Genomic DNA, 27,966 nt, shown 5'->3' with positions numbered 1-27,966 from the left:
AGCAATTACCCTGGAGAATTGAAATGTCAAGGCAGGTTTAGCATTTCCAGCAATTGAAATTGGATTTGAGACACACCTCCAAACTTTAATAAAGTATTGAAGCTTGTACTGCATTTAAGTGTCTAAGCATATTAGAATGTTGCTTGTCTAAGAAGCTTTAAGTTTCTAAATGTCATTTGTGGTTGATAATCAAGACTTGGGCTTTATTTAGTCCATCTTAATGTGACTTAATGAACCTTGGTTTATTACACTCAAAAAAATGAAATTTGGTGGTTGTTACATGTACAAGATTCAAACTTTTAATTTGAACTAAATAATTTCACGGTTCTATGGTGAACATAATTAAATCATGTAGCATCTGCATGAAATTCAGCAACGTACTTTGTTCTTGTTGAGATGACATGATACAATCTAGTAAGAGTGGTTAGTTGCCTGGACTCAAGAAATTCACAAGATCACATTTGATGTCAAACTGCAGGAAAATCGCTGGAGTTTTAAGAGGCAGATAACTACACCCACATCACGTGTATGCTATTGCTATTTATTGTGGTTTAACCTGTCAAGGACAAAAACGTACAGAAAATTCTGCATCAAGCCTTGTAATCATAGCTTTCCTAGTTTTGCTAAGCCTGGATTGACAGCTTGGTGGTGTGATGGTTAGTGCTGTTGCCTCACAGCAAGAAGGGCCTGGGTTCAAATCCACAATCTGACTGGTTTGTAGTGTGTAATTCGAGTTGGGTTAATTGGTGATTCTAAATTACCCATGAATATAAGTGCAAATAGTTGTTTGTCTCTATGAAATCATCAACCCCCATATTGGTTCATTAAGCACGAGTAGCAGTAATTGCCTTGATTAACATAGTAGTTGTTCAAACAACAAGATTTCATTGTGTTTTCCTAAAGTTTTTAACTCGTGTAGAATGTATTAAAACAAATTTCACTCTACATACTTAAATAAATCACTTCAAGTCAATGCAAGTATACTACGTTGATCCAACATAATCTGATTACATTAAATCACCAAATGCCAAATGTGTTGGTTTGACATGGTCAAAAATCGGTTATTGTACTTGGTTAAATCACATGGAAAAAGGTGCCATGATTAAATTGTGTTCATCCAACAACATGCGTGTAGGCATTATTCTGAATGACCTGATGAACTTTCAGAGTGGACCGTCCATGATTTTCCTTACTTTCTGGCACATGTACTGCTATTATAGTGGATCTATATATTAAACAGGGACAAAGGTTAAAATAAAGAGGTAGTAAGCGTATTAATCATAAGTAATAAGTCAGTTTTTTTCTACTACTGGGATGTAGGGGATATCCTTACCAATGTTATTTCTGGCACAAAGGATGAACAGAGGAGCTAGACAAAGACTAGAATGAAATTTTGTGTGTGTGTGTGAAGGTATTTTGTACACCAACTTCTTTTTACTTAGTAATCAAATGTGTGGTTATGGTGGCTGAAAGGGGCCTAGAGAATAGAGATTAATTAATTTCTAAGGACTCTGGTTTTAATGGGACATCTTTTCTTGCTGTTTTATTGGGACATCTATAATTACCTTAGTAACCGCAGCAAGCAGTTCCATTAAATTTTGTCATGGTTCAAGAGCAGCTTGAGAAGAAAGGTACTCTTCACATCAAAAATGATAAGTCTGCTCCTGTCAGACTTTTAAGAGTTGGAGAAAAAGGCTTGAACTTTGAGAAATACAAGACATGCTCGACACTGTATAATGAAAAGATAAATCTTACATATATGGGAAAATATGTCTGCAGTAGCAAAAACCAGGCACACGAAGGAGGGTCGAGATTATCATCACATAAGCAACTAGCAAGCTTAAAGGTTTGAATCCACAATCCACCCTGTGCCTCTGAGAGACTTGAAACCAAGTGGAAACTCCCTTTTGCTTACATGCAGCTGTCACCACCTGCCAGGGAATTCAGAAAAGCAGAGTGGTGAAGTCAAAACAGCTCCTGACCTTGTCTGAAGCATCTAACCCTCACAGGTCTCCGGTGTACTACATTTTGCACCATGGGAAGCACCTGTCTCTGCGGCTTCCTCTTAATACACTCAGGATATCACCCATCACTGTTCAATTACCCTTAAAGGAGTCTTACAAAGTAGCCCAGGAGCAGAGCGCTTGGGGAGGCTTCTCTCTGTCCATTTGGCATATGCTGAATCATTAGTCGACAAGACAGGAACAAGGCATTTTCAAGGAGGAAAATTTAGAGGGGAAAAGGAAATGTCTCTGGTATGGGAAATGTCATCTGCATGACATCTGCTTTTATGAAGTATCATTGGAGTGCTTTGTGTCTCAAAAAGCATATTATTCAGAAATATAATGAGGCAACTTAAGACCTTTCTCAGGTTTGGATTATATTCGAAGGTCAGATACTGTCTACCGTTGTTTTATATTTGTACCGAGATTTTTGAGCGCTGTAATTCGTACGCTGTCTGATAAAGTGCCCTTCAAAGAATAAGAAGAGCGTCCCAAAGGACTTGCCACTCTGCAGTGATAAAACACAGATCCGCTCACATCCCTTCCAGTCTCTCCACAGCAGCTCCAGAGCTCCTCTCTGTGTCGGTGGGGTGAGCATTGAGTAAAGACAGGTTGCCAAGGTTGGAGACTCATGTTAGGCTCTAAATTCCCACACCCTTCTTCTGCCTGCGCCTTCTTTTTTCCTTTGCATCATACGCCTGGCAGCGGCACAGCCTAAGCAGCGCCCATGATGTAACTCCAGCTACCCACTCCACAATCACACACACACACAGCGAGCAAAGGGGCTTTTCATACTGGGGGTGTACTCCTGCCCTCTGTGGTAAATTTTCACATGCATAATGTCTTCTGGCAACGTCACACTCATGTCCTACATCGTGTTAAGTGACAGGATAACAACTGAGCTGTTTACTGATTGTACAACAACTGAACAACTGTGCTATTGTGTAGGCTACACATTTACAGTTCCAGGGAGCAGCAGACAGACACTGAGGACTTTGGGATAAACGTATCCCTGCATCGGAGAGGCCTTAGGGCTGACTGCATAAACATTTCAATTCTTGTGCTGTCTGTTTTATCCATCAGGCTCTCTGGAAGCTAGCCAGTGATAATATATTACTGCTACTTTGTTGCTGATTGTAGATGTGAATATCAACAATACTCTGCTACACGTGCCAGCAAATAAAAGTCTACAGCCAGCAGCTTTTTTAGCCGTGCTTGGTGTTAAGAATTCAAACAGCTAGACTGTGATCAAAATCTCAACTAGTCCCAGACTGCATCTTCTCATTTCCACACTCCAGTTTTTATAAACCAGACACACAGAGACGCGTTTTAGCTGCAGCTAGCTGCTATAGCTAGCTGTAGCCGCTGTGCTTTGTCGCTGAGTAGCATTTCTGTCAGGCAGACATGAGAGCAGCATCTTATCACATAAAATTCTTCAGGAAAATTCTCCTATGGCATGCCTTATGTCTGTATGGTTTATATTCAGAAGGAAAAAAAGCTAGCTGGTTTCTAGCCAGAGGATAAAAAAACAGCCTATCTTGGACCCGGTAATATATTGTTTATTTAATATGCACAGAGCAAGTGTGAAAACAAGTTACAGTTTTACTCACGGTTATAATGTGCTCCAAATGATTTCTTACCCTCGCACATGAACTTCCACAAGTCTCCACTTATTGCCTTACAGCCTCACGGTGATGACAGGACTTCAAGCAGATTTTGTTACCTTTGGAAAGAACTGGAACAGGAAAGAACAATTTCCCTCCATTTCCAGTCTTTTTGCAATCCTGAGCTAACCAGCTTCTGTTGGTAGCTTCGTGCTTGCCATAGAGACATAGTGGTGATAGCAAGCTTCTTGTTGAACTCTCAGCAGCGGAGCAAGTTATTTATTCCTGAGGTAAAACATAAAATTAGGTCTTTTTTTTTTTTTTTACCAGAATGAGGAATTTAGAATAAGTATAGTTTACTAATCAAAGTCATAGTAATGTTTAACACTACTGGAGTCTCCGTCTGTTGTATTTAATGATTTTGTGGGTATAAAAATCCTATAAATGCACACTGGCAGCACAGTGAGGTAAAGTTTGGCAAAGGCCATCAGGGACCACTTATTAGCCTGGTCCAAGCCTAGTTATGCCCAGAAACGTCCATTGAAACAAAACTTATGTGGAAACCATTGTTACAGCATTATTGTAGTGTGGCTGTAAATAGTGTTTAAGGCTCATTATCACAGGGGCCTCCCTGGCAGAGCTTTGGCACAGGGGAGCCTGACAGGATGGGGTCTCTCCATCTGTAACTGGGGTATGGAAGGAAAGAAAAAAAAACAACAAGTGCTTCCACTGTGTACATGCATTAGAGAACTTTTCTCTTGGGTTGAGGCCAAAGCTTGAAAAAGTTTCCCTAGCGTTGGAAACGGTAAAATCTTTGAATACGGTGGATCAAGCTGCAGGGAGGAGTGACATAGCAGTTATGGAGCAGAACGAGGCATATGGTGGATCAGCAGTAGTGGGAGTTCAAGACCAGTTTCCCCACAGGGTCAGGAAAGTGTGAAGTATTTTTGATGTACTTTTTTTTTAAGCGGTACGCTTTGATAATCTGGTAGTTCTATTAGAGGCACGAAGAACAAGTCATATGTTGGTGCTGTGCTTTTAACATGTGCCATCTTTGGTTACATGACTATGACATCTATTAGAATATCTTGTCTGTTGTCTAACAAAAAAAATGCCGATTTTTTAAAGGAATTAATTGGATTTTTTTCTTTTACATTATGTTGTGGCTTAAGAAATGGATTCAGCCTGCAGCGGCAGCATAGAAGAACATGCAGCTACTGCTCATGTTTGCTAATGTTAGCTGGAGGTGAAGAAGGGAATCTGAGACTGTGAAGTGTTGCTATCTGGATAGTTTGCTGAAAGTTTTCAGACTCAGCTTGGGGATTTTCTACCTGTCTGTTAGTTTAATCAGTTGACTGGGACCGTTTTTTTTTTTTAAATCTGTGATTAATAACTCTGCTCTGACAAAAGCTCTCACAGACTTGACAACTCTGGCAGAGACAATTTTATTGGTTTGAGCGGAGTGGGTTGCCAGCCTCCAGTAAATAGCATGATTAGGCTGAAAGATAAAAACAAGATATGGCTGTGTTGTGAGGGTTTTCCAAAAAGTGATGTCTGCATCGATTCAGGTACGGCTTTTGTCACAATTTAGGCTGTCTGAATCGATGCAGTGCTGTTGAATTTAAACCAGCCGTGCACGTGATTTGATGGATGCCCCTCTAGTGAACATGCTGAAATTGTCAGGTTGTGTCCAAGTTCAACAAAATCAGTGCCTGTAAAGATGCCGTTTACGTTAAAATGCTGTGTTTTTGCAGTTAATCAGTACACACACATACACAAAAAATTACAGTTATTAGTGTCAAAACTTTTTTTGATGGCTTGAACATTTAAAGTGTTGTTAATCTCAATCACTGAATAATATATACAGTTGGTGAACTACTCGTTCAATTCTAGTTCTACTTACATAATGCAACACCATCACAAACTGGTCTGTGTAAGTTTAAAAAAAATCTGAAATAAAATGTTAGTATGAAACAAAACAAGATATTTTATCAAATAATTACAATCCTGGATTGGAGAAGCAGTCTTCAAGTTAAACTCGATTAAAATTTCCATCACCTGTTTTTCATAACCCCCATCTGCAAATGTTCAGTGTTTACGTAAATCTCAACCGCCTTAGCATGCATAAAATGATCCACCAAAATTACTGCTTAGGGCCTCTGTTCAGGCACTTTCCCAGTAATGATTGATAAAGTGGAGTTCGTGGAAAATGCACGCTGCCAGAGTAGGTGTTACATGTACAGCGTTACATGCTGTGAATTATGCTGCACATGACAACCCTGCCCATGCACAAGCCTTTCGCCGCGCATGACAGCCGCTGTGAGAACGGGGCTTGTTGGAAGGCAGATAGATGGAGCACCCCTCGGTTTTTGAGGTTGATAGTTTTCAGAGAGAGTCGTCAAGGATGGCTTGGTGCTGAATTCGGAGCAGAACGTCTTCACACGCAGGCTTCGAATAATTGAACTCCTCTTTAGGAGTACAGTAACGCATCGCCTCTCCTTTCATGTGCTTCCAAAAGTGCAAGTTCTCATGGAACATAGGGAGCAATAAACAGCGTAACATGGCAAGTTTAATGTGAACAGTATGCTGCCACTTGAACAAGTAATTGACTTCAGCAGTCCTACAATCAGTGCCCTGTTTGCAGAGATCAAGCCCCGCTCTTTTCCCGTAACAGTGCCCAATATTAAGATGAAGCTTGGCTTTTCTCTCTTCATAAAACCAACTTAAAGGTAATGCAGTTTGATCTCAGTCAAACAATTCAGATTTTTGTATTTTTCTTTTAGCAGACAGCACAAACAACAGCCAAAATGTATTTCCCCTTCTTTAAGTAACAAACATTAAGAAGGACCATCTGCTATCATTCCATCTCTGACAATTTGTGTGTCTGTAAGTGGAAAGTGTGTACGTGTCCCATGTGTGGCCTTAGACGATGCTCAAACGGTCCCCAGCATTAAACGTGGAAACACGCACACATATGCTACAGCACCAGCTGTCTAATCCTGTTTTCATTAGCATTTAGAAATTGGAACAACAGGCGACTCAAAGAGATGCCACTTACATTTACTCGTCACTGTTTTTGGTCAGACGGCCAAATCTGATCTCCACCCAAAAGAAGTTTCCTCAGTGTCATTATCTCTAGCCCAGTTCTGTCTTGTTATGAAGCAACCAAGAAGCTTTGTAGTTTGATTAAACAGAAACTTTGTGAAAGGTGACATTCAGTGCTCTATAGTCATGAGAGTCTTATTTAGAGGGAAAATAATGAACCAGTGCATTAAAAATGCAGCCGCAGTAGAAAAAGACTTGCTTTGGTGTTCATTTTCTACATGGCAGCTCGTTATGCCATGAAGGTAATCCATAACAGAATGCCTTTTTGGGTCCTTCTGGAAACACAAGCTCTAAATAAAAAGAGGTTTTTATCACTGCCTCACACAACACATTGTATTCTGAAGGTTACCGTTTGGCTTGGACTCGGGTAAATGGGTGGCCTGAAAATAGCATCCAGGTCTTCTCGTAAGCACCGCTCCTTTTTTCGTGTTTATCTAATAACAATCTGGACCCCTTTAGTTTTGGCTTTGCTTATTAGTTTGTTTGCCATTGACTGGCACCGAGTGCCTCCTCAAATCTCTTTCATAAATACCTCTCATACTGTGCTCAGGGTATTTGGTTTGGAGTGCAATTTCCGCGCTGCCAAGGTTAAGCGAGCAGGACTAATTGAATCTTCTTGGATGTCTTCTTATGATTTATGAAAGAACAGAGTAGATTCAAAGGCTTGATCTGCTATAATCTCTCTCATTGCGGCCGCTGAGAGAGGAGGTGGTTGTTCAGCTTAATTTAAGATGTCTGCAAATTTCTCATAGCCCCTTTGATTCTACACGTGCTGCATGGCTAATTGTTCTGTACCACTGCCAGATAGACCCTTTGTCAAGTTAGGTGCTCACTACTTAAGAGATAACTTGTTAGGAATACTTTAGACAAAAGTCAGCTTAACGAGAATAGGTCTATGTTTTTCTATTTCCACCAGTGAGCTGAGGTGGAGGTTGTTTTTTTAGTACTGCTTGTGTGTTTGTCAGCAGGATGGCACAAAAACTGCCAAATTTCCAGAAACATGGCGAAGAGATGGAGGATGGGGAGAAAAAAGGAGAACCTAGGCATTTCTTTTGTGGATAGGGCGTACTGTGCAAACATCTTGAGCTACCCATCATTTTTTAAATAAAAGTGATAAATAGGTGTAGTAATTAAAATGTGGGAAAAACTTTACATCTAAGTAAAGCATTTAATTCAAAAACTAAAGATAAAAACACCTCAAAACACCATCGTCTACCAGTTGGAAGGTCAATGGATTAAAGCACGGTTCCTCCTTTCCATGTTTCAAAGCATCTCTGTGCAAGATACTGAGCCCCGTGTTGACCCCCAGTGCATCTTGCAGAGTGTGTTTGTAAATGTCAGATAAAAGTGCTCAGATATAGATAAAGCACTGTGTGACTGTGTGAATAAGATGAAAGTGCCAATCAGACAATTTCCAGATGGTACTACATGGTGGATCAAAATCTGACAAGGTCCCCAACATCACTGGCTGAAATGCAACTGAAACCCATGACAGGGAATCGACTGTGTTTGACAGATGACTGTACACAGTCAGTGTTGGGTCCTCTGTACATAATAAAGATTATTTACTTCAGCCTCCGGGACCCTTATCTTTGGAACCAGCTTCAAGTTTGGGTTCAGGAGACAGAAACTCTCCCTGCCTTTAAGTTTAGGCTTAAAACTTTCCTTTTTGATAAAGTATATAGTTAGGGTTGATCAGGTGACCCTGAACCCTCCCTTAGTTACACTACAATAGGCTTACTGTAGGCTTCCAGGGGCTTCCCATGATGCACTGAGCATTTGTTTTCACTCACTATGTGTTTACATACCACTCTGCATTAAATCACTAGTTATTATTAACACGTTAAAACCGATGGGAGCGCGGGCGAGGTCAAACTACTGGAACTCTTGAACCATTGGCACAATCGAAAAATTCCAACGTTTCCTGAAAGCATCAACGCTGTTCTTCTTCTGTGACATTAGGGTCATTACGGTAATCCCAGGCAGGGCGCCACATCCGAATGTCAGCAAATAACACACAAAACAACGAATTATTACAAATTATTTATATTTTTGATTTTTTTATTGGAATGTTTCAACTAAGCAAATGGTTCAAGAGTTAGGGGAGTTAAAGATGTTCATTTCTGACTCTTTTCCACATATCTTCCTCCCGTCAACCCCCAACTGGTCGCAGCAGATGGCCACCCCTGCCTGAGCTTACCCTAGGTTTCTTCCTGTTAGAAGGGAGATTTTCCTTCCCACTGTCACCAAATGCTTGCTCAAAGAGGGGGTGTGATTATTGGGGTTTTCTTTGTATTATTGTAAGGTTGTTACCTTATAAAGTGCCTTGAATCAACTGTTGTTGTGATTTGTGCTAAATACAATTCAATTAATTGGATTCAAACCAAAAATGTCAAATCTGGATTCATCACTACACTGATTTTCAGTCCGGTTCTTTTGTAGTTTGGGATACCTCAGCCTTTTCTCCGTTTCCCTGCCTTAAGAATGGCTTCTTTACAGCCACACTTCCTGTGAGGTGATTTCTGATGAGGCTTTGGCAAAATATAAATAAAGGTTGAAGAAGTTTTGCACAAACTTTTTGATCACTTTAGAATGGCTCGGGTGTTGCACTTTTGACTTTGATGCACACTCTGGTTATGTAAGTGACTCATCTTATTTATTCTGCTATTTCCTGGATTTAATTAGTCCCATCCGTTTCCTACTGAAGTAGCTGAAGTACAAAGATCATTTGAAGAGGAAAAACAATCATCTAAATTACTATACAGACTTGCTTCTACAGTACTTTTTATGTTATCCTTTGTTCCCTTTGCCCTTTCTGTTAGTATATTTTGTTTAAATCTTTCTATAGCGGGAAATGCATTAATCTTAGGGTCCTGTTTATATTATAAAATAGGTAACGTATATTATAATACGACTTATAATATGACTGTAATATGAGCATACATATATTACTTTGACACCAAGAGTAAGTTAAATAGAAATACAAAATATTATAAACCAAAAGTGTTCTGTCAATTAAATATTTTTATTATTTTAATCATCATTGGAATGATGGAAATTGCATTTTTCAAATATATGTGCAATTTTAGAGGAAAATATTTATTTCAAAGCACCTAATGGCTGCGAGATGAGGAAGTGGCAAATGTTTGTGGATCCTTTGCTAAACCTTTAGGATCAAAACCATAATAGTAACAATATGTCATGATGGAAGGGCCGGGGTCCCACTGCCAGCTTTGCTGTAGCTCTGCAGCCACCTGAAACTACAGGTCAGGATTATAAATCATCCCAAGAGGATGAGCTCTCCTCCTCCTCCGCCCATAACCTTTGACTTGGTCAGTTTGACTGACACGTAGAGAGGAAACATGATGCGGAGGGACTTTGCCCGAACACTTTAAAAACACTCTTTGTTTTTACTGTCAAACTTCAAGGGCTTGTGAAAAATCTCCTCTAGTTATTTCTCATGAGGCTGTGTTGCCGTGTCTGGCATTTCTCTGTTAATGACAGGGAAAAAAATCCCCAGCTGGCGGGCATCACATATGATTTGCTATATTTTCACTGTGTTGATGAGTGAGACACTTTGGTGTCTAACGGTCTTATTTGGCACCAAGTATTTTGGTTAATACAATTACACTACTGCATTCTGCTTTCCAGATGTTTTTATTATATTTGTGTGCTGGCGTGTAATCTGATGTTGATGTTTCTTAGATCATGAGAGCAGTGGACACCATGGTTCACAGTCTGTGTCACTGGTTTTACGTAAAGCAGTTGGGGGCAGATGGTGCTGTGATATTAATATCACGGCTCATGAATATGAGTTTCATGGCGTGTTGTCTGAAGGCAAAAATACCTGATTCGATTTCATCTTGCTGGTCTTGCTCAGTAATCTCTTTTTTATTACTTTTAGGTTTAATGTGTACATTTAATTAGAAACACTGATCGGAATATTGACACAGTTTGAATGCCTGTTGAATTCATAGTGAGACAACCTTTACTGTGATATGGATAGACGTAAACCAGACAAGCAGGCAGGCAGCATTTACTGGTGGTTTTCTACTCTAGCACAGCGGTCCCCAACCCCCGGGCCTCGGACCGGTACCGGTCCGTGAGTCGTTTGGTACCGGGCCGCGAGAGTTGAGGCTCAGGTGTGAAATGTATAGTTTTCAGGGTTTTTATTGGTTTTCAGCGTTATTTTGTTATCGTTTTGATCGTTAACTCTGTTTTCCTGGGTCTTTTCACGTGTGTTATGAATAAATCTTCTTTTTTTCGGTACCGGTACTAGTTTCATTTTGTTGTATTTATCCGCGACACCTTAAAGGCCGGTCCGTGAAAATATTGTCGGGCATAAACCGGTCCGTGGCGCAAAAAAGGTTGGGGACCGCTGCTCTAGCACATCCTTTTTGCCTTGTACACTCATTTGCACACCTTTTTTTTTTATTTTGCACTTTTGAGCTTTTGCATGCACACTTACACTGTACTGATGCGCTGGAGGGCAACCTTGGGTTCAGTACTTGCCATAGATATTTTTGACAGGCAGATGGGAGAAGCTAACTGACCTTTACATCAGGAAGCTACATAAGTAAGCCAGGAACTATGAAAGTTAGGCTTAGTGTAGAGAATACAGCAGTGCACTGCTAACCTCACCTACAGCCTCTCTGCAATTATTGCTCATCTGCATGCCACTTCGCAACCCAACTCAGCTCCAGCTCTTCCTTTTCATATTGCCTGTATTAATCAATTTTACATCTATTATGTATCTGGGTCTTACTGCTGTACTTCATCCCAGAGGCCTACACTCTGTGCACCTGGAAAGTTTCTGCAGGAAAATGAAAACGGATTTTCCACCACAGTTGTCAAGTTTCTTTAATAGCAAGGATTTTTCCCCAAGATGGAAGCTTGACCTAACAACTGGTGTTCTAATACGGAAATAATTTTCATTAGAAATCCTTCTTGTAGCTTAAGCAGTAATGTGAGTAGGTTTTATCCAATTTATTTTGATTGGAAATAAGGTAAGAAGAAGGAATTAACTCTTATAAAGAGTCCCCTGACTCAATGCAGCAACATTGTTTTTACACCAATTACTGCAGTAAAAATGAGCGAGGTATGTACAAAGGTTGTAGTTGCCGGCTATGACTCAGCTCCGGAGGAAGATCCTTAGGAAATGTGAGTGCTTTGTGAAAAAATTGCCCTCATTAAGGGGAATTAATGGCTTACAAAAGCAACTGAAGGTGCAGTGGTTTGTGTGTGTTTTTTAAAAGGAAAGATTTGCTGAGGTACCAATTCATTTCCCTTCCAGCTGAATGTTTTGCGCTATGATGCATCTACTTTCGCTCACAGCCCATCATTCGAAGGCCGTAGTGGAAAGATCACCATGATTTGTGGCTTGAAATAATCCCTAATAAGAGTGTTTCATTTAAATTTAGTTGTTTTGGTCATGTCTTTTTAGAGGAATGTTGTATATCTCTGAGCATCCAGAGGGGTTTCCTGGGTTTGGGAAAATAAACTCCCTACTGGCTGACTTTCAGTGAGTTTAAGACTGACAGCCTGAAGATGACACTTTATTTTTGTTTCCACTCAGGACTCATTCACGGCTGGGAGACACTTACAGCTTTCAGCATTCTCCCAGAGCTCGTCTGAGCTACCCTGTGTTTATTTTGGTCGGTTAGGAAAGCCTTGAAATTCTGTTGTCAGGTTGTTTTCATCAGTCTTCTTAAGGGATTTGTGATACGACGGTCCACATAATATCATATGTGTTGCAGATATGCACAGAAGTAGCCTCTTATCACCGTCGTTTTTAATCATCTCAAGTTATTTCTTTGATTTTCCTTTGTTTTTTTTAATGCCGCTTCCGCTAACTTCACCTACCTGTTCCCACTCGAATATCAACCTCGCATCTCAGTCTGTCAACACCTGCAGGTCTGGTGAGAGGAGGCTTCTCTTCAAATTGCACTTTATATATCTGGAGCCGATTTGACATACTGTGCCATTATTTTATGATTCACTGGAGTGCTGAATGGAAAAATTGGATTGTATTTTTTGCAGCTCGTGCCCAGCAGAGGGCTAAATTGGCACTCATCTTTAGTGAGGCCAGTTTTGAGAGTTCACTGGAGCATTTTCATTTCGATACATTTCTAGTTTCAAGCCTTGATTATACGAGTCGCGCTCATTCTTTAATCTTAAACGATAAAAAGATTTAATGTCAAGTCTACATAGCTGAAATGTAACAACCGTAATATCTGCTCTGACTGAGGAGTTTTATAAGGGCAGTGAATTCAACAACTCCACGCAAAAGGGTCAAAAGCATGTTGCTCTAGACTGTAGACTTTCCATTTTCCCCTTAAATCTTTCATCCCTCTATTCTACTAAGCGATCGCCTTTGTAGCCCACCACACTCACAGCCTGTCTATCTTATATTTTCCTTTGCTGCTGACAAGATAGGGTATCTGTGACATAAGAGCCTGTACCCGTCATGCTTGCGTGCTCAAACTGTTGCAGGATAATCCACCAAGCTTGAACCCTCACGTAAGCACCAGCTTCAGACCACCGAGGTTGGCCGATAAGTTGAAACATAGTGAAAGTAAGTCCCTTGGGAGATAGAATACATTAAAGAGTGAAGGGAAAAAAACAATACCGGAGTCCCAACCAAATCAGATCAAAGGGAATGGAAACGTCCCGCACATAAGTGAAACTGCAGCTTTACTGACCAGACAGTGGGATTGTGTTCGCTTAGATTTGAGGATAAGTTTGCCTAAATTTAAAAGGAAGAGAAAGAAGAAGAAAATATATAAACACTTTCTTGTGCCAGACCAAACCCAAATTCCAAATCCAAAGCTAATAGATTCACAGTGATTCAAAAAAAAAAAAAAAAGAAACTCAGTCAAGTTCTAGGAATCCTCATATTTTATAAACTTGAACCAGCAAAATCTGAATTTTTATTTTCCCCTGAAAATAACCAACTAGATTGAACTGGGTCATTAAAGAATAAAATTGCTGCAAAGCTGCTTATTGTGACTGGTAAATTATTTTGTAATTTAGTTGAACCCTCTAACCATGTAATATTTTTTTCAGTAAAAGTAATGTTGGGGATTGTCAGAAAGGGAAAGGGTCATTGAACAGAAAGTAATAAGATTCCATACAGAGCAGAACTTCATCGAGCTGGTTTCATTTTATCAGTAGCTGTCAATATTGCTCAATCAAATCTTAGAGAGTAAAGACCAACGGTGGTTATGGCTTGTTTTGACACACTGACTCCATCTGAACTGAAAGGTATTTGCTGTGGTAGCCTCTGTACAGTTAAAAAAACAAGAACAACCACAAGCAGTTAAAAAATAGTTACCTCTGATTGCCTCAAACCATGCTAGTTGTTGGCTATCCTACAGTATCCAACCAAACATGACACTAATGTAATGAGGATAACGAACTGTATTCTAGTTTATTAAAATAGCTGAGTATTATAATAGCATTTTGGACTTGAGCGCTGCTGGCTTTTCTCCGGTGACTTCATTGGTTTGAAGAACTGTCCTTGAGTAGTTTGGGGCCCTGTGGTCCATATTGTGTAGCCCAATGTCTTTTAAATCCAGCTACACACACATATACACACTCACACACCACACACCATTGGCTCTCACAACTCTGGTGTTGATAAGGTCAGCCAGCAGTCATAGCGTCCGTTAGCAGCAGGTATAGGATTACACGCGATTCCATCGTGACATTTAATAGCCACAAAAGCCTTAAACACAGATAAAGTATTTCATTTGAACTTGAACAAGAGAAGGATCATTTGAAGCTAATCATGCACGTTATGTCCCAGTTACAGAGATCCTCTTGTGACTATTTTAGCAGCTCAAGCACACACACATAAGAAGGTGTAGTATGTATTACTATGCATGTCGCCATCACTATGCTCGGTACAATGGTCGCCAAACACGCCCTTCATAAGCTTTCAACGTATCTTCTGGCTGATCCCCTGAAGAGCCATTTGGCCACGTCTCAGTGTGTCCTCAGTTTCCTTGGTGTTCAACAGGATGCCTCAGAGCTGCACTTTAGAAGGGTAAATTTAGACTCTTCCAACCTGAATGGTCAAATCGGTTTAGAGGTCAGATTATGCTGAAATAGATTTTCACTAGAATCCAATATTTCACATTCGAAAAATCACACAGCACAACAAAAATGTCACAAAATGCATATTGATAATTTATCTCCGCTCACCAGGCACAGTGGAATTGGTTCAGTTTGTCCCCAGTATACTTTTTTTGCTTTCTTATGACCACTACTCATGCTAGGGCCTTCGTTTGGGTCAGAATTTTCCCCGGGACCCAGGTCAGATTCCTTTCAAATATTTATCTATTGGCAGTAGGTGCTGCGTCGTCTCACAGTATGACCATTATGTCATTTGTTCTTCGTCTTCTTCAGTTTTACTGGCAGTTGGCAGTTGGCAACCCATTTAATTGGGGCAGGTAGTTGTACTGTCCTTTAGTGGAAGAGAATGTAACTGTTCTGCCCATTACTCACGCCGGTCGCTTAGGGCAGCGGTCCCCAACCTTTCTTGTTCCACGGATCGGTTTATGTCCGACAATACTTTTACCGACCGGCCTTTAAGGTGTCGCGGATAAGTACAACAAAATAAAACCAGTACCGGTACCAAAAAAAGGAAGAATTATTCATAACACACGGGAAAAGACCCAGGGAAACTGAGTTAACGATAAAAACCCTGAAAACCATACATTTCATACCTGAGCCTCAACTCTCGCGGCCCGGTACCAAACAACTCACGGACCGGTACCGGTCCGAGGCCCAGGGGTTGGGGACCGCTGGCTTAGAGGACTAATCAGGTGGAACCAGATAACCTTCTACGGCACACCTGGCCATTTCTCACGGCACACCTATGTGCCACGGCACAGTGGTCGGGAAACACTGGTATATGCCAAGTCAAATAATTAACTCTTGGTCACTCTTTGTCCCTCCTTAACGCTGTTATTTTAACAGACCAGTGTTGAAATGAAGGCACAGGTGGATGAAGCTGCAGTTCAGTGAAAGTTGACTAGACTGTTGGCTCTAGACGGCGATTTTGTCATGGCAATTAGATTAGGTTTTATTTATCTGGTAGATTGGAAGCCCCCGTGCGATCTGGGGGGGAGGACATGCCAAGATATGACTTGGTTAACACTAAAAAGAAACCATTCATTTCCACTGTGGATTACACTTCACCGTTGCCAAGCCAAGCTGGGCTCATCCTGCTGTTTTTATTTTTCATTTTCACAAGATGAAACGGTATAGCTAACAGTCATGATGTTACCCATAAGTAACACTCCCTTGAATGCAAGCACATGTTTCCAGGAATGTCCTCGGGATACAGTGAAGGTTCCTGATAGAGTCGTCAGGAAGGCCGACTGTGCCAGTTTAACTCCTTGCATTAAAGCGACGCGACTTGGCCGATCGATTGGCTTATTACTGACCTCCCCTCATCAGGGAGTGTGTTCTGCTTCCATCACGACCGCAGTCAGTTCTGTGGGGAGGATAATTGCAGTGTGCAGCTAACGGGGTGGGTCTCAAGTATCCCAGCACTGAGCCTGCTGCCAGAGGAAAACACATTGATCTCTGAAGGTGATGAAAAGGCTCTCTCTCAAAGGCCTTACTTCCTCTTCAGGAGCGTTCAAGCCTTGACACTGAACCGAAGCGAAAACGTGGATGATCCACGCACGCTTGCCAACCATAGTCATAGTCACGTCATGTGTCTTCTGTGACAAAGCTCTTGTTCGGTTCTGTAATGATTTTCAGTCCACGGAGCTGGGCGTTAAACGTGTCTGAGTGAGCGTACGTCTTTATTATGAGGTTACCTTTGAAAGACGACTGCAGGACTGTCCTAACTGGCAGTGTGCTGTAAAAAAGAAAAAAAAGTTTCTTTGCGTTCAACTAGTGTAACACTGGGAGACTGTTTTCGTTTTTTTATAGTGTGGTAGACGGAGAGGAAGATGCATTTTTAATACTGGTTTCAGTCTGCTTGACGCAGCGTTAATGGAGCCTGCAGCGATAGACAGTTCCTCACATCCTAATGGATTGATTGGTTTAATGAACTGATAACTGGCATCTGGACAAATGCAGCGCAGAACCCAGCCAACGTACACACACCACATTCACATACACAGGCACAAAATTGCCTTATTCATCAGGGACGGATGGAGAAACGAATTCATTTCAAGCTGATAACAACATACCCTGACCACTGCTGAGGGTGTGCAGGGGTGCTCCCAGAAAACATGCCTCATTAAAATAAAAAATAAAAAATCAGGATCTGCTTTCTGCGTTGTAATGAATCCTGGTTCGTGTAATTAGTTTCCACTTGCTTCGTGGTGATATCTTGGGACTTTCTGACATTAACCAGTGGGCTGTTGGTGCTGTGAATTAGTTTGAACTTTAACGTAATAACAACACAACATGTTTTTCATGGCGTCTTGTAATTAATAATGACAGAACTGAGTTTCATTAGAGTTTATGAGGCGGGCGTCGCTGTTCATTACTTCTCATGACTGTTCATTAGATTACATTTAGGCTGTAATCAGTGAGATGTTTTGCTTTACTGTAACTTTCCAGCTAAGTGATTATACTGTCTTGAGTAGCACTCTGTAAACAAATCTATCTGCATCTAACAATAAATTTGTTACAGAGACAATACAAAGATGTCTGTGTAATGGCTTTTGATTGGCACTGAAATAGATACAGGAAATGCCCTGTAGCATTGCAATGGACTGGATAAATAAATACAGTGCTCACTGGAGAAGATTTTCTGCGGTGACAAAATGACTGGACAAAGAGAGGACAGTAAGTAAATGTAAAAATCAGACACAATGTGCCTCTCTTTTTGGGGCAACGAATTAAATATAATTGAAAATAAGTATTTAGGAAATGACTATAATCATCATATTTATTCAGGGAATCGTTGCGTCGGAGTTAATGCAGTTGGAAATAACGATAATGAAGATATATGCCACAGAATCAGAGAATAATGTGAATTATCCTTTCAAACACTGTTTTTCTAGGTCGGGCTGGGATTTAAATGCGGGTCTGGGGAAAATTAAAATAGGCCCCCAAATTCTTTTGCAGAGTTTGCTGTTTATATGAAGTTGCCAAAAACCTTCAAGAAGCTGTTACAAGGAAAAAAAATGTAAAGAAGAAGAAGTAGTTGGGGTTTAGGGTTAGTAGCTTTGCGCTCTCTAAACAAGTTAACAAACCTTTTTTTCCTTTTACCTGCACGTGTTACAGTCCGCCGCTTATTTTTGGCTCGCAAGAAAAATAACCCCAACAGTTTGAAGGCAGTTAAAGAACCGCTACCATTAAACATGGCTGATAATAGGGTTGCTCTTTGAAAAGACGTAACTATACACGCTGACCCTGCTGTAGTCTGTTCTTTGTATCAGATCGCAGGAATTTGGAACCTTGCCTCTCATTTCCAGGACTTGAACTTCTAGTGACACAAGTGAAGCTTGCTATGTGAATGCGAACTGCAAGCTGTACGTCAGAGTACGCACATCCAACCACTGGTACAGTTGGTATAATCCATGCAACTTTTCTGTTCTTTGAGTAAGCCATTAGACATGATAACGAGGGAGTCCACCGGACATGCTGCTGCTAATGTTTAGAGTGTAATATGGTCATTTTGGGTTTTGGAGCCTTTTAGTGCCTAACGACCTTCTCTTTGAGAAGAAGCTCTTTGTTTGACTTACTTATCTCTCTTAAACTGAACGATGTTGGGGAGGTGATGGGGTTCGTAAAGGTAGGTAGGGTCAATGAGAGTCCAAGGACTTCCTTCTGGGGCCAACTTAGCCGATCTCAAGTTTGAGAGGACTTTCCTATTTCACTCAACAATACCCGTGAGTGATGTTCCCAAGAGGGGTGTAAAACTGATGGAGAGACAATCCAGATCTTCATCTATCTTTTTGTACCACTCTGTTGAATCTTCAGAATCAGGTGTTTGTGTGAGGGGAGCACAGATGCACTTTAACGTTGGACTGCATCTGCGTAACCTCAAAGACTTCAGGGGCCAGTGCAGTAGTTCAGCAAGCTGGATTGAATTTGCTCAACGTGGCGCAATATGGAAGATCCAGATTATTAAAAATTTCGATGTGTCTGTCAGGTTTGACACTGAGCACTTTATTATTGTTCTTTTTTCTTTTTTAGCTCAGTAAATCCGCTGACTTGAGGTTTTTGTGAGGAGCAGTCTTCTGCGTCTCTGTCTTTGCTTTTAGATTTTGCAATTCCCATTTCTGACAACAATACACAGATGAAGAGAGCAGTGACATTCATGGACAAGGATGATTGTAAAATCGTGGTTAAATTTCCATTTTTTTTCTCCCTTGGACAGTGGACACATTGTTCCGCGAATTAGCATTTCACGTATTGATTTATTCATTGTCATGCCGAGTAATGAGGATCTTGGATCAAGAATGTCTTCGTCTTTGCCAGACGTTTCCACAAAAATGTACTTGTAAAGTAACAGATGATTGTACAGTAGAAAGCCAGCTTTTGTGCAGCTTTAGTTCCTCTGACCTGGATACCCAAGAGTTGCCAGGTTTAATAAACTCATCCATCCATGTTGTGGGATTAAATGGACTATATTAAAGTCTGTTTTGACCAAATCTTCCTAAATCCTTGGAATGCTTTAGACATTGATCATAACAGTTGTGTTTTTTTTTTATTAGAAATATTCCGAACATTTCAACTCAGCTTTGAGAGACAAGGTCTGAGGCTAGTTTGGGCCACACTGTGATATTGTAGTGTTTATCGACTCAACAATGAAGCAGGCGCAACTTTAGTCACGATGGGACCTGACAGTCATGGCAAAGCCAGTGTCACTTAACATAACTGAACCAAATCCCACAAGTTTTGTTCACGTCAGTTTCTGAATCATTCCCATCTGAAGTAGTTAGAAGCACTGAACTAATATGACATTTATATTGGACATTGTGTGGACATTATTATGAATAAACAGCAAGGTCAGTATGCTGTGCTTTTGGTATCCAAAGATTTGGCTGGTTAAAATTTAAATTTATAAGTAGTCTTAAAATGAGTCATGGACAAATGGCTTCATTACTGTGCAAAGTATTGAGCCACCCCTCAGTTCTTTATATTTTACTGACTTTCTTGTCATTTTTAAAGTGGTTTTGAGAAACAGTTCTGCAGGTCTTTCACAGCCTTTCTTTGGATATTTCTTTGAATTAATTTTCATTGGAGTGCTTGTACCTGACCATGTTCAGAGCAATGTTTTTCATTTGTTAAGCCACTCAACACTGACCTTTGAACATTTTAAGCATAAAAGGCACCTAACTCAGTGGAAGAACCAGTCTCGTGTCAACACATAACAGACAACTTAGCAAAGAACTAATTTTAAACTGTGTGCTTTTGTGGCAGCCTGTCACAAAAACACATGACTTGTTCCTATTTCTTTAGATGAGTCTATGAAAAATACCAAAAATGTCAAGATAAATTAGTTTGATAGACCAGTATGTAGGCAGATTTTGATCCATGATGTAGCACCATCTAGAAAGTGTGCAGAGAAAGTATACCTGGATAGAAAAGCACACTGTGGAAAATTATCAGTCTTAGATTGGCCTCCCCAGAGCCCAGACATCAACATTATTGAAGCAGTGTGGGACTGTGTTAACAGGGAATGGAAAAAAGGCAGCGAACATTAAAAGGAGATTTTTAAAATTAAAAGGACTTTTAATATCTTTCACGAAACCCGAAGAACTTTTCTTGAAGACTGAGAGAAAAGTTTGCGTATTAGATTTCAGGCTTTTTCGAAAAATAAAAGTGGTCATACCAAATATTGAGTTTAAAGCCTATTAGAATTGTACAAACTCCTTATACACATTTGTCCTTATATACTTATATACCAATTATGCTTTCAGATTTTTGAATATATGAGGGGGGGGGGGGGGGGGGGGGGGGGGGGGCTGAAGACTTTTGCACTGTAGGTTCAGTTCAAGAAGAAGATCTTGCTTGTGGTATTAACAAACGAGTCTTTCAAAACGGGCGATTTTAGGCTTTTTCTATCTTTAACAGAAACCTTTGATGCATTTGAATGAACACTCAGAAGTACATTTTGCTTTCCTCTTTATTTGCAATTAAAGAGACCACAGCAAGTGACACAGACCGTGTTAAAGATCAAACGTTTTAAGCTTCACTCGTGATGACATTTTAACAAGGGGCATTATAAACTGTGTATGATTTCGGCCTGCAGTTTCAGAAAACATCTCAATTTGTTCACTGTACCCAGGAATGGTGCAACTGGGCTTACTTTGAAATCTAAAGCCAATTCTCGTCAAACTTGATTTACTTTGGAGGTTGAAGCTGGTACCCTGTTTGCTATTTCTGGCATAATTTTGACCTTTATTCTCAGGGATAGCTTTATTACTTTGAGAGGGAAGCTTTGAATGGTTTGATTATGTATATCAAGCTCAGTAACAATGCTGGTATTGTAAATGAGTCCGGCCGGGGCCTGGTTTACTTAAAACTGATTGATTTGGAGAGAAAGGAGAAACGGATTCTGTGCTGTTAACTGTGCCGGACCAATCTGTATTTTATGGATGGTGGGCAGTGCTAAAAGGCAATTATGTTTCAATTCCATGGAGTATAAACAAGAAATTTATTATGTCAAACAATGCATAGCTTTGAAATAAGGTTGTAATGAATGGCATGAGCAGAATTATTCAAAAACAATGTAGCCATGGCTTAAAACAGCATGTTTCACAATGCTGCCAATTACTTTTTCTTTTTTTTTGTTCCAAATAGCTTTCGAATGACTAATAGTGTCAATATTTTGGACCAATAACACTCTGCGGGGTGTAAAAATCCCACACTGCGTTGTAAGAAAGCAGAAAATTGTTGTGCTGATGGTTTCATGCTGCTCTCACAGCTAACATGGTACCAATCAAGTCAGTTTATATCCATCAGTTTAGTCAATACAATGCCGTCGCTGCTGTAGAGAAGTGATTACCGTGTTAAAGCAGTGTTTCTGCTTTGACTGGCACTGTCTACAAATGACAATTTGACAATTTTAGTGAACAAAGTTACTTTTCACAGTGTGTTTGATTATATCGCATATGCACAAAAACAAGGCTCAAGACCAAAACTGTTAATTTTTTAAAGCTTTTTTATGTTAACTGAAATTAAAAAACTTCTAGATTAAGATGCAAAAGCAGATTTTATAAGAATATTTAGATTTCTGTTAACTATTATGGTTTAGCAGTAGTGTAAATAGTTGAATTGTCTGTTGTCGCAGGTTTGTGAATGATATTTTCGATAAACTACTCTACTAGCCTAACAAGAACATGTAACCATTGACTACAGTCCACATGATGTTATCACCACAAGCTAAAGAAAGAAAAGTCGCTAGCACGTTGACTGGCCAGGTCACACCGCTTGGCCTGTGTGAGTGTGTTTTTACCTCATATCAGAGGTTTGCTGGATAAGGATTTGGGGCAATATAGCTCATTGTTTATTTGGATTTTATGCATCAAAAACCATTCAATAAATTGTGTTTTTCAGACATAGCTTTGAGAGATATTTGCAGTTAAGGTAACAAAACTGAGATTCTCTTTGACCAGATGTCCTTTGAATGGTGGCGATTGATATTTAATGTTTTATTCTAACAGTGCACAGCAGCCATCTTGATTAGTGCATGCTGTGGTTAGTGCTAATACTCACAGTCAATTGCTGTTTGTGTCTTAATGGTAAAAAACAGCAATTTGAATGGGATCAATGCAGAGTAATCGGATCAGTAATTGGAAATTAAACATAATCTGTTTGTTGTAACATGTGGATTAACTGGGATAGTTGCAAATCTATTGTCATCTATTAAAAATCTGTCTTACATATGCAGAAATCTAACTGACTGCTACTTGGTGGCAGTCTGCCCGTGTTTAGAAATTATTCTGCTATTATTGTCATTTATGATCTGTCTGAGAGTGATTGCAGTCAGCCCGAGTCAGCCCTTGGTTGTTTGGTTACCTCCTACCAGCTGATATGTACAATCACCTTGTGATCAAAGTGGCTGTCCGGAGGTTGAGGGCCCTGCACAGACAACATCTGGTTGGTCCGTAACGACCTTAACTACTTCCCGGCAGACACTGGGAAATCACAGTTTTCCTAGTCAAAAGGCAAATGTCATGCTGTTTATACTCTAGTGTGATTGAGACATGAGTAAGGTGCATCCATAAAGTGTAATGGTGCATCACACAGACAGGGATATCAAGACAAAGCTATTTAAAGTTGTGCACTCTTTGGCACTCTAGCTTTAGCTTAGTTTTTCAGCCCACTTTGGACATATTTGGTAAATTTATGGTCAGCTGAAAAAAATAAGCTTGTAATTCATTATATAAAGATGTGAAGGAATCACCACAACCATTAGGATAAATGTGAGTATATCTACAGTAGTCACTGAAAACAAACGGACTGACATTACCGTCAGTGTAGCCTAGTAAAAAAAGAAGCCAAACCGTAATCCCTGGTTGTGCATTGTGATGTGGCTCTCTGCTGCTTCCTTTCTCAAATATAAAAGCCACCAAATAACACAATGTAAAAACATAATATTCAACACCACAGGGTCCATTTTTGTTATGTCTGACCAAAATCTTCGCCTGGCCAAACATTTAATAATAATTAAATTCACTCTGATTTATTTCACTTTCATTTTTAAAATCTGCTGTAAAGGTTTCAACAGATTGTTCGTAGTTAGTGACCCACGTCATGACATTCCCGGCCGCATTTTTTTCCGAAACCGCTGTACACGGGATACTGTGAGAAAACAGCGGGCCAAAACAATGTTTTTGAGCAAGAGTGATGTTTTGCCTTAACAGGCAGCCGAATGTCTCCCCTCGCCCTAGAATCCAGCTGTTGATTTCATTTTTTTAAAGAGGTTCTGGTCACTTTTTTTTGTCTTAAGGAAACTTGAATACATCTGAAAACGTGTTTGGACTGGCCATTATAGACATTGTTAAGTTATTCTTTCATTAATGTTTCATAAACTGAAATATTGTTGTTGGCTTAGAGCACTCTTCACCAAGTTTTTTAGTTTATAGTCTGGATTCTATGGCGATATCTCCTTACAGCCTATAATCTGAATAAAAAATATTGTGATGAATATTAGGAATCGTGATGATATCTAAAAATCGTGTAGGGTATTTCGTCTGGACCACACACTCCCACGAAGGTAGTATTTTCTTAAAGGTTGTCAAAAATATCCTACTGAAATCAGAAGGATGTCATCTTGTCGTACAGAATATTCCTCTCTGAGGTGTCATGTGTCATTTCAAAGTGAGCAATAATGAAGTGACTGCCAAACACAGTAAACCCCCTTCTGTTTCTTTTAAAATACAGACCTATGGAGAACCCAGGGTTGATATGAACCACAGTAAAGTGAGAGTCAGGCTCCACCTGTGGTTTCATTCCTTAAACTTTGCCTGCACCCTTCACTGGCAGCAGCTGACATTATCCTGGAAAGGGTTCAAAAGGAGCAAAGTTGGAAGTGGAGGCTGAGCCAAGCAGTGGTATCAAATTGAGCACTTAGCATCATACAAAGAGTTGTGCAACATAATCCTGCGTTTTGCACCCTAATGACACATCTGGAATGTCATAAATCAGCCAAACACAGCATAAACAGGATTTTTATTTTTGTTTTGCACCATACTTACAGGCATGCATCTGGTTTGCACGCACGGTATGAAGGTCAATTTCAGCAATTTAGATTCGTAATTAGTATGATTGTTTTGCATACTTGCATACTTTAGCTGAACATGAAAGCCTAGCATCAAAGTCATTTCTTGGAGCACCTTTTAATACCCAAATAATTAATTCTGTGCTGTGCGCTCTCTTCAGAAACTTTCACCAATTCTATTTATTTTGCTCAATTCAGTACAGTTTTATATACAGCACCAAATCAACCAAAAAACTGCCTCAAGATGCTTTATACTGTAAAGTAAAGACCCTACAATAATACATAGAGAATTCCAACAATCAGACAAACCTAAATGAGCAAGCATTTGGTGACAGTGGGAAGGAAAAACCTTCTCTTAACAGGAAGAAACCTCCAGCACAACCAGGTTTAGGGAGTGGCAGCCATCTGATTGGGGGTGAAGGGAGGAAGACAGGGACGAAGATCAATTATAACTCAAATTTAAATGCGGAGCGGTGTATAAATACATAGAGAGTGAGGATAAGGTGAATGTAGAAGAAACTCTCAGTGCATCATGGGAAGCCCTCATGAGCATAACTGCAGCGTTACCTAGAGAGAGTTCAGAGTCACCTGAAATTGTTTCATGACTGTGATTATCTTGAACCTCTAACATGATAACTCAATGCATTTTTTTTCATTAAATAGGGATTTAAAAAGAACTCATCAATTTATTGGCAAGATAGTGTGGCTGATATAGCGTTATCCATCCATCCTCTTACGCTTATCCCAGCTACCATAGGGTGAGAGGCGGGGTACACCAAGGGCAGGTCATCAGTCTTCCACAGGGCTAACGCATAGAGACAAGCAACCATTTGAACTCACATTCACACTTATGGGCAATTTAGAATGACCAGTTAACCTAATCCCACTAACTGCATGTCTTTGGATTGTGAGAGGGAGCCGGAGTACCCAGAGAGATTCCACGCAAACACGGGGAGAACATGCAAACTCCACACAGAAGGGTGAAATCAAACTCAGGACCTTTTTGCTGTGCAGCAGCAATGCTAATTACCACACCATTGTGCTGCCAGATATAGCAATATCTGCATTTATAATGGCTGATAACTGAAAATTAAAAAAAGTAAAGAAGACTCAGGGGAGACGTTCTTCAGTCATGTTATGGCTGTTGACGTTGCATATTATATCCACCAGTGGATATGTTGCAGTTTCTCTGTTGGCAACACCCATGTTTGAAATACATAACTACACAGAACAAGTGTTAATGGAAGTCTATCTATGTTTCTTGTGCCTGGAAAAAAATATCAGCTAATATATCAAAATATTGAATTTTTAAATATCGATAACAATATCGGTCTCAAAAATCCTATATCTGTCAGTTTTCTCAAGTTCTGCTTTTATAAAAACACTCCTTTATTATAGGAGCAGCCACTGATATGGCACGTTTTCCATTGCCTGAGACTGATGTTCACCCAGTTTGTTAAGTCAGAATTTGGATGGTTTTGAGGAGACACACTAGCCAGTGTGTTTGTTCACAACTGCTAGTCAAGCGTAAAGAATACCACTGCATACAAACACACTTCTCCCGACCCTGTCACGCAAGTACCATGACCGTCAGTTCCTCCTCCTTGAAGGCAACTCAGGCTGTTAATAAGTCATTCGAACTGGCACTAGAAATGAGTTTAGTTTAGATTTGTCATACAATTAGTCCAGAACCAGCACAGACTACAGTGGCCCTGAGTTAGGTAAGGTTAGTAAATTAACAGAAAATAATCAAACTGTCGATCCTGGCGGCTGTGCAATGCAAGTGAGAAGCTATATAAACATGGTTGTTTAATGTTTTAATGTTAAAAATGTTAAAATTCTGGCATTTTACTGTGGAAATGACAACAAAAAGCCAGAAACAAGAAAATTAGTTTTAGCAGCTGGTCTCATGAACAGACTAACTTTACTACTTCAAAGTCATTTTATAAAGGAAATTAGAGATATTTACACTTTTTCTTCCTTTTTTTTGAAGCATTACCTGTATTCAGTATGATCTAGTCAAGCCTTCAACTTGTAAAACCTGGCTAAGCGTGTAATTGTTTTACTCCTCCAGCTGAGCTTTAGCAGCATGATAGTGTTGACAGGAAGATGGCAAACACAAACGCGCTAGTTAAGATAAACAAATTTCAAACCTGGGCATCCGTGCTGAAAGACAACCTTTAAAAGGAGAGAAAGAAATAAAATGACAGCATGAAGCAGACCTTGGAGTTCTTTCTTCCACCTCGACTTATGTCTACATATACATAAAGCCTCAATGCTTATTAAGCAGTGAGGCTGGAACGTGTTTGGTTTTCCAATGTGAACTTTTCACATTGGAGGTTTTTCCTCACCCTGGTGTGTAAAAGTGAGAGCGAGAACACTTGTAGAATATGAAACTTACACAAACAAAATGACAATCGCATTATTCTTCTTTTTTTTCCCCCAGGACCTCCAGGAAAGCGGGGAAGAAGAGGCCGTAATGGAGACCCTGGTATGCACATTTGTGTGTTTGTGTGTTTGTCTGAATCTGAATCGAGTTTTCTCAATCCAGAAACGTTTAAGCAATGATTCAGGAGGACATTAGCAAATCGTGCTGCACTTACAATCATGTAAAAAGTACACTGTATATCTGTGGAGGCCAAAATAGGTTATAGATGTGTAATTTGTGGCCGGTTGGTTTCAGTGTTCGCTTGGATTGTTTGAGCTGCAGTCGCTGCAGAAACACTGTATTTTCCCGGTAAAGCTGAGGGACAGAAAAAGTGATTGGAAACCTGGTGGAAGCTGCTGATGTCCGTGCTTACGCTCAGCGTGGATATGTTTATATGCTGTCCCGAGCTCAACCCCCACAAACTCAGCAGCGACTTGTTATAATGTAATCAGGATCTCCAGTCTCCCCCTCTCCCCTTCCTCCATCTGTCCCAGCTGAGGCCTCGGGCATCTAGGCCTCAGCTGGGACGTGTCGCGCACTGACACTCCCCGGCACGGGAAGTGTCACCGCAAATTGAATTCGCAGCGAGAACACGTACTTGGCGCCGAGCTGCGTCCACGCTCCGCTCACCTGATAGCGGGAAGTGATAATGGAATCTGGAGTGTGTCGGCCTTTTGGTCGAGAGCAAAGAAAACAGAAAACACTTTGGGAAAAAAGTATTAGCTTTGCAAAAGGAAGGCAGAAAGACGGGGCGAAGTCCCCAGCCTTAGTGAGGCAGACTGAAAAAGAACAGCTTTGGTTTCGTAGACTGAGAACCAAACACTGGAATTTGCACAGGAAGTCAGAGGAATTCAACTGAATCATTTGAGATCTGCTTGCTGAGTATTAGTATTTTTATTTCCTGTATTTTCAGTCGAATTAAGGCTCCTGCTTTTGTTTCGAGATGTGGATCTGCTATACGTTTCTTTCTTCTTTTATTTTTTCTAATTTGCATATTACCATAGCGATCCTGCACACAGCCTGAAAGCCATTAAAGATTTTAAGAATTAATAAATAAAAAAATAATAATAACAAAATGAGTTTACAGAAAGACAGCGGTCCAATGTTCCGGTTGGCTGC

The 27,966-nt window shown here is 40.2% G+C and overlaps 1 protein-coding gene across 1 annotated transcript in view; it reads left to right on the top strand.

The window, feature by feature from the left end:
* The window catches only part of col25a1 (collagen type XXV alpha 1 chain), a 149,563-nt gene that overhangs the window by 57,923 nt on the left and 63,674 nt on the right, over nucleotides 1–27,966 (top strand). The window contains exon 3 of the mRNA XM_084924366.1: nucleotides 26,866–26,910. Coding sequence (XP_084780492.1) covers nucleotides 26,866–26,910 — 45 coding nt within the window. The remainder of the gene's footprint in view (nucleotides 1–26,865; nucleotides 26,911–27,966) is intronic.

Source organism: Perissodus microlepis, chromosome 3 (assembly GCF_051167445.1).
Source record: "Perissodus microlepis isolate ML-2025 ecotype Zambia chromosome 3, ASM5116744v1, whole genome shotgun sequence".
In the NCBI taxonomy this organism is placed as follows: domain Eukaryota; kingdom Metazoa; phylum Chordata; class Actinopteri; order Cichliformes; family Cichlidae; genus Perissodus; species Perissodus microlepis.
The sequence above is the reverse complement of the archived record's forward strand: the minus strand, read 5'-3'. Positions and strand labels throughout refer to the sequence as shown.